This window comes from Myotis myotis, unplaced genomic scaffold, assembly GCF_014108235.1.
Source record: "Myotis myotis isolate mMyoMyo1 unplaced genomic scaffold, mMyoMyo1.p scaffold_m19_p_41, whole genome shotgun sequence".
NCBI lineage: Eukaryota > Metazoa > Chordata > Mammalia > Chiroptera > Vespertilionidae > Myotis > Myotis myotis.
This window is the reverse complement of record NW_023416348.1, coordinates 1743671-1750855: the sequence shown is the minus strand read 5'-3', so window position 1 is coordinate 1750855 and position 7185 is coordinate 1743671. Positions and strand designations below refer to the sequence as shown.

The window sequence follows — 7185 nt, the reverse complement described above, 5'->3', positions numbered from 1 at the left end:
GTTGTCGTGAGTCCGGAAGCCGCCGGCCGGAGTCCTCCAACTTCACCCTCTTCCCGGTACCGTGAGCTGCTGTGGTCCTTCCCACCAAACCTTAGGATAGTGTGTGTTTGCAAATAGACATGAAATGGTTTTAAAACATATATTTTTATTGGTTTCAGAGAGGAAGGAGAGGGAGAGAGAGAATCATGGATCGGCTGCCTCCTGTCCTCCCCACACTGGGGGGTCGAGCCCACAACCTGGGCCTGTGCCCTGACCCGGAGTCGAGCCTCTGCCTCCTGGGGCACAGGTTGCTGTTCGGCCGCTGAGCCACCGTGGGGCAGCTTGGCCTTGTCACTGTGCCGTGTCCCAGGCCGTGGGCACAGTCCTCTGGCGCACATGCAGGTCCCTCTGCGCCTTGGCATGTGTGTTTCAGCGTAGAGCTCCTGTGCACCCTTCTTTTTAAAATATATTTTCATTGGTTTCAGAGAGGAAGGGAGAGGGAGAGAGAGAAACATCAACGGTGAGAATCATGGCTCGGCTGCCTCCTGCACGCCCCCTCCTGGGGATGGAGCCTGCAACACTGGCAGGTGCCCTTGACCGCAATCGAACCCGGGACCCTTCAGACCCCAGGCCGATGCTCTGTCCACTGAGCCACACCAGCTAGGGTTCCTGTGCATTCTTTCGGTATGACCCTAAGGTCCGGGCAGAACTATTGTCAATGTTCTGTCAGTATTGTCAAAACTTTTTAAATTTTCATTTCACGTTTATTGCCAGTGTATAGAAATATGGTTGATTCCTGTTGTTGACCACACTAGACTTACAGCTCTCGGTGTTTGAAATAGGTTCCTGGGGTTTTCTATGTAGGCAACCACTTTGTCTCTAAATAGTGGATGTTTTACTTCTTCCTTTTGTTTCTCTTTCTTGCCTTAGAGCAGACTGCCTGCCATCTGTAATCTGGAGAGCGTGGTCTCTCCCCGTGCAGCATAATGTTACCTAGGGTGTTGGTACCTGTTCTTCTTTTAAAATTATTGGGGGGGGGGAGGGAGGGGGAAACATGGCTTTGTTGTTCCACTTATTTGTGCATTCATTCGTTGATTCTTGTATGTGCTGTGACCGGGGGTCGAACCCTCAACCTTGGCGTACTGGGACAATGCTCTAACCGTCTGAGCTACCGGGCCAGGGCTGGGTACCTGTTCTTTATTTGTAAAGTTGAGGACCTTCTCTTCTCCTGATTTGCTGAGAGTTTATCATAAGTGGATGTTGAATTTTGTTAGATAATTTTTCTGTTACCAACTGATACAATCATGGTTTTCTGGGGTAAACGCACGTGGTCATGGGGTATCATTCTGTGTATGATATTTTTTATTGATTTTTAGAGAGAGAGGAAGTGGGGAGAGAGAGAGAGAGAGAGAGAAACATCATTGATCGGCTGCCTCCTGCACACCCCCCACTGGGATTGAGCCTGCAACCTGGGCCTGGGCCTGACCGGGAATCGAACCGTGACCTCCTGGTTCCTGGGCCGACGTTCACCTCTGAGCCTCGCCAGCGGGGCTGGATTTGCTGATACTCTGTGGGGTTTGTGTTTATATTCGTGTGGACCACTGGTCTGTGGTTTTCCTGCACCGTCTTTGGCTTTGATGTCAGGTCACGGGCCTCTGGGATGCGCTGGGGCAGGCCCTGCCGTTCTGTCTGGCGGAGATGGGGGAGGCGGGTTTTCTCCTGGACTGTGCGGTCGAGGTCACAGTGCAGCCTCGGGCCTGGAGGTTCTGCCAGAGGTTTTCACCTGCAGGTCCATTTCTGCAGTCGGTCTCTGCCTCCTGGAGGGAGCGGTCGGAGCGGTCGGAGCGCCGCAGGTGGGGTGTGGGCCTGCTGGGTCTGCGCCGATGTCCCTTTCCTTTCCGCACGGTGTGCGCCCCCCCCCCCCCCCCCCCCCCCCCGTCTCTTGTTTGAGAAGTTTATCAGCTTGGTTGCGCTTTTCAGAGAACTGGCTTGGCTTTCGTTGGCTTTCCCCTTCTGCCCCTGCCTCCCCCACGCCTGCTCTTTCTGGGTGACTGTCGGGCGGCTCCCGGGCTCCTGCTCATTCTTTGGGAGCCGAGTGGCCGTTGGTTCAGGGGTTTGGTCCAGAACATGCCAATCAGCACCAGCGCCCAGGCTCCTGCAGGGCTCCTGGGAGCGCCCGGTGCTCTGCGCCTGGGCCTTTCTGCGAGGCCCCAGGCCCCGCTTCCTGGAAGGTGCTCGGGACCAGCCGGTGTGAGTCCAGGGCCCGGGCTGGGCGCGCGCACAGCGCCTCGCCGAGTGGGGACGGGACGCCCGGGCCGAGTGCTTCAGCGGCTGGGCAGCCGCAGGTGAGGGGGCCGGGAGGCCGGGTGCTGAAGGCGCGGTGCCCAGGGAGGCCAGGTGGCCAGGCAGGGGCGGAGTGGGCGGCTGGGGCCTCAGCGGGTCCTGAGGAAGGGCCGGGCGGGACACGCCGTGTGTGTCGGGACCGTGGGCACCGAGCGGGCAGAGCAGGCTTCCCAGCGGGCGCGGGGGGTGGCTCTGTGTGGTGGGCGCTGCCGCGGGCCGTGCCGGCAAGTGAGGGCCTCGGGACAGCAGTGCTTCCTGGTGTCCCTCTGGGGTTGGTGACGCACCTGGCCCGGGAGCTTCACTCAGCAACTGGCTCTGCTTCCTCAGGGACCCCTCCTCCTGGAAGCCTGCCATGGTTTCCACAGCCACAGGGTCTCTAAGTCCTAGAGGTCTCCCAGGTATGAGTAATGAGGTCCACACGTCTGTGGTGGATGACCCCCCACTAGTGGATGAGAAAGGCTTGCTGCCCGCCCTGCAGGGGTGCCAGCAGGTGGCGTCCCTCTGCCACCGCCACCTGGCATGTGCCCACCATGAGGGGCTCTCCTGGCACAGCTGGCCTGGTGGCTGGGGTCTGAGCTCCCGGCTGTGATGCTGCTGCGCCCCTTGGCGGCTCCCTCATCGGCGGCTCCCATGGTCTTGTCAGTGTCTAGGGCACTGCGGGCCCCTGAGTGCCTCCCCTTCCAGGACCGCCCTGCTGCACCCCAGCCTCCCTTCCAGTCAGGCGGGTACAAGGGAAGCCGTGCGTGCTGTGTGCGGCCTCTCGGGTGCTGCCTTGCCGCTCTTATTCTCGCGGGGGGGGGGGGGGGGCGGGGGGGCGGGGGTTGCTAGCTGTGGGCCCAGCGCTCAGTGCCCAGCACTGGGCTCCCAGAGGAGAGGCAGGTCCCTCCCTGCTGCCCACAAGGGGGCGGGCGTGGCCTCACTGCCCGAGGCCGTGCCTCTGCCCGCTCCCTCCAGCCGGGTGGAGCTTTTGTCACCGGATCTTGTTATAGAAACGCACATGGGGGCGAAGTAGAGCTAGGGTGAAGGGCGTCTGAAGGATGAGAATATCATGTTTGGGCCGGAGAGGGGCCAGCGTCCTGGTCCTTGAGTGCTTTCCAGTCTTTATCTGTTGTAACCAAATCCTGGGGGGGGGGCGGCGCGGGGGCAGGTGCTTGTGAGTAAAAGATACAGGCTGGTTCCGCAAGCAGGCCCTCCCTCCCAGCTGCCACTGACCTTCCTCGGGGAGGGGGCGGGTCAGGGAGATGCACCAAGGCCATGCACAGAGAGCACCTGTGTGCATGCCTGTATACACGTGTGCAGGCCTGTATGCACGTGTGTAGTGTGTGTGTGTACACATGTGTGCATGTGCAGGAGGAGCAGGACTTAGGAGGCAGCTCCCAGAGCAGGTGGAGCCAGAGCAGGGGACGGGCAGCCCACAGGAGAGCAGGGGACACACAGAAACAGGAGCAGGCCCGGCAGTGCAAGGGCGTCTCGGGGGTGGAGGGTCAGGGAGAGGGAGGTGAGGTAGGGAGGGCAGGGTGGTGCCTGGCCGGGAGCCTCGGCGTCCCTCTCTGGGCTTTGGAGCGTGTGGGGGTGGAGCCAGGTTGGAGGAGCGGAGCCTGGGAGATGGCACTTAACATAACACTGATCCCCCCCCCCAACTCGCGCAGCGTCTCAGCGGTGCCTGTGTGTAAGCAGGGAGGTGGCCGGGAGCAAGGCCCCTGGTGCCCAGTGCCTGGGGGTGGGGCTTCAGGGATGCAGTGTTATTCTCACTTGTCAAAAGCACATACCAGTTAATTAGAGGAGGGGGGTGGTTTTTTTCCCTAAAATTAAAATTGGGGGCTGCTGGAAACAGGCCACACGGTGACTGTCCCAGTCAGAGGCCTGTCCTGGTCAGGTGACGGAGTGAGCGCGGCCGGTGTCAGAAAGTTAGAAAAGGTCTCAGCCGCAGGCGCGAAGCAGCCAGGGTCCCAGCTGAGGGGGCGGGCACCCCGCTGGCCCTGCTCCTTCTGGAGGACACTGAGTCTGTGGTGACCATTGGCACACCCAGTGTGCCACCTGCCCAGGACTGCACTCGACTGGAGGGGGCGTGGCTCCTTCCCTGGACATTGGGCTGGTGGTGTGGCTGCTGTGACCATGCACGGGAGGGACCCACGGGAGGGCCGCACGGGAGGGCCGCACGGGAGGGACACACGGGAGGGCCGCACGGGAGGGGCCGAGGAGCAGCAGGGCCTCAGGCCTCAGGCGGCGGCCGCGCCTCCCCACAGGGCAGAGTGCCGACCGAGGGCTGTGGGTGCAGCTCTGCTCCCCGTGGGGCTAACGGTCTGCTTTGCGTTCCAGGTGCCGGCAAAACCCCATCCCTGGGCGCAGGCTTCCACGTGAACCTGGGGAAGGAGTCGCGAGCACAGACCCTGCAGAACGGTATTCCCGGGGCCCAGCAGCGGGCGGGGGCATGGGGGGGGGGGCAGGTCCCCCTGCCGGGAGAAACCCCAGGCCATCAGGACCGCCCCCTCCGGGGCCTCCTGCGAAGACTGCCTCACGCGGAGAGGCCTGCGGCTGTCTGTGAAGACCAGCGGACGGGTCTGTCGTGTGGCCGCGCTCCGCCACGGAGCTGACCGCCTGTCCAGCCGGCCCGTGGTCCCCGGCGCCGCCGGTGCCTGTGGGGCTGTGAGAGCTCAGGGACTTCAGCTTCCAGTCGCGCTTCGGGCCGGCGTGCAGGACATGCCTGCCGTCGGGTCCTCTCCCTGGTGCTCCGCGGGGCGCACAGGCGGCCAGGGGGTGGCTCTGGTGCCGCTCACGTCGAAGGGTGTCCCCTCTCGGCTGTGCGAGGCCTTGCCCGGGGCCTGGTGCGGGCGCTCCTTCCAGTTCCCGGCCAGGTCCCCGCAGGGTCGGTTCCTCGCGGGTCTCCGTCCTGGTGACAGCGTGACCCCCCACTCGAGTGCGAGCTCGCTGCTTCCTCCTCACGGGCCTCTGGGGCCTTCTCCCTTTCCCTGGGCAGATGCTGCTCTGCTCTGGGGGTGGCGTGTGGGCAGGAGGGTCGCTGGTGCGCGAGTCGGGCCTCGCCGACGGGGCGGCCGACGGCCTCTCGTGCCCGAGAGCCCCTGGTGTCCCGGCCGTGCCCTCTGGCTTCTGATGCAGGGTGGACCCCAGAGCACGTCCGCTGGTGCCAGTGCTGGTAGGGCTGGCCGGTTGCTGTGAGGCCTGGTGGTGTGAAAGCACGTGGTGCACTCCCTGTCCTGCCCTGTGGAGGGCGCCGTCGGGGCCGCTCGTCGGTCCAGAGCAGTGGGTGGCGGCATTGGTCACCATCTCTCCAGGGGTGCAGGTGTCTCCCCCCCCCCCGCCCCCCCCCCCCCGCCCCGCGCTGTGCTTCGCTATCCCTGGTCGCCCCGGCTTTTCACCCCTCGTCCTCCCCTGCACAAGTTGTTACGCGTTTCTTTAAGATTTTTATTTTTTATAGTTTTAGAGAGAGAGGAAGGGAGAGAGGGAAACATCGATGGGCTGCCTCCTGCATGCCCACCAGGGGTCGGGCCCACAGCCGGGAGCCTGATGTGCACAGGACGCCGCCCAGCCAGCGAGCCGCTCCGGCCAGGCTGACGCGCAAGCTTTCTGACCGACTTGTCTTTCTCTTGCTGATTTGTGGGTGTTCTTCCCACAGTCTGGGTTCAAGTCCCTTGTTGGTGCACATATTTTTTAAGTATTTATTTAAAGAAAAAATGATTTTAAATATAATAATGTTACATGCAATAAGTATTTCAAGAAAAATGGTTTTAAATATGTTACATGCAATAAACATTAATATTTCAAGAAAAAATATTTCAAATATAATAATATTACCGAAACTATACTAACATAGTATATCACAAAAGTTGTAGAAATATTAAAAATCTGCAAATAACAGGATTACTTCTATTATATTCTAAAATAGTTTTTGTTCTGGCTTTATTTTGTGTTCATCAGTTTACGTTTTTCATTATATTCCACAAATGAGTGAGCTCACGTGATACTTGTCTTTCTCCGACTGGCTTATTTTGCTTAGCATAATGCTCCCCAGGGCCATCCGTGCTGCTGCAAATGGTAAGAGTTCCTTCTCTTTTACGGCAGCGTAGTATCCCATTGTATAGACGTACCACGGTTTTCTAATCCACTCATCTGCTAAGTGGGGCACTTAGGCTGTTTCCAAATCTTAGCTCTTGTACATTGTGCTGCTATGAACAGAGGGGTGCATATGTCCTTTCTGATTGGTGTTTCTGGTTTCTTGGGATATAGTCCTAGAAGTGGGATCACGGGGTCAGATGGGAGTTCCATTTTTAGTTTTTTGTTTTCCACAGTGGTTGCACCAGTCTGCATTCCCACCAGCAGGGTGAACATATTTTTAAAAAATATATGTTTTTATTGATATTTTAGAGAGGAAGGGAAAGGGATAGAGAGATAGAAAGATCGATGAGAGAGAAACATCAGAGAGAAACATCATCGATCAACTACCTCCTGCAACCTGGGCAAGTGCCCCGACTGGGAATCGAACTGGTGCCCACTTGCTTCCTGGGTCGATGCTCAAGTGCTGAGCCTCACGGGCGGGCCTGGTGCACTATTTTGAATTTTCCCGGTTGATGGCTTGGCTTTTCACTTTCTTTTTTAAAAAACATTTTTTATTTATTTTAGAGAGGAAGGGAGAGGGAGAGAGAGAGAGAGAAACATCCATGATGAGAGAGAATCATGGATTGGCTGCCTCCTGCACACCCCACACTGGGGATGGAGCCCGCAGCCCGGCCATGTGCCCTGACCAGGAATTAAACCGTGACCTCCTGGTCAACACTCAACTACTGGGCTGATAACACAATTTTTAATAAGATTTTAATAGGACCACTTAGGTTTTCTGTTTCTTAT

At 58.9% G+C, this 7185-nt stretch overlaps 1 protein-coding gene across 5 annotated transcripts in view; it reads left to right on the top strand.

The window, feature by feature from the left end:
* The window catches only part of BRF1 (BRF1 RNA polymerase III transcription initiation factor subunit), a 46724-nt gene that overhangs the window by 3376 nt on the left and 36163 nt on the right, over positions 1–7185 (top strand). For 4 of the 5 annotated variants that reach the window (XR_004967187.1, XR_004967186.1, XM_036306349.1 and 1 more), the window contains exon 2: positions 4642–4722. The exons of the other annotated variant lie outside the window; for it this stretch is intronic. Coding sequence is in view for 2 of the 4 variants with exons in the window: in XM_036306349.1 (XP_036162242.1) it covers positions 4642–4722 (81 nt within the window). In the remaining 2 variants the exon portion in view is untranslated. The remainder of the gene's footprint in view (positions 1–4641; positions 4723–7185) is intronic. 5 annotated transcript variants of the gene reach the window in all.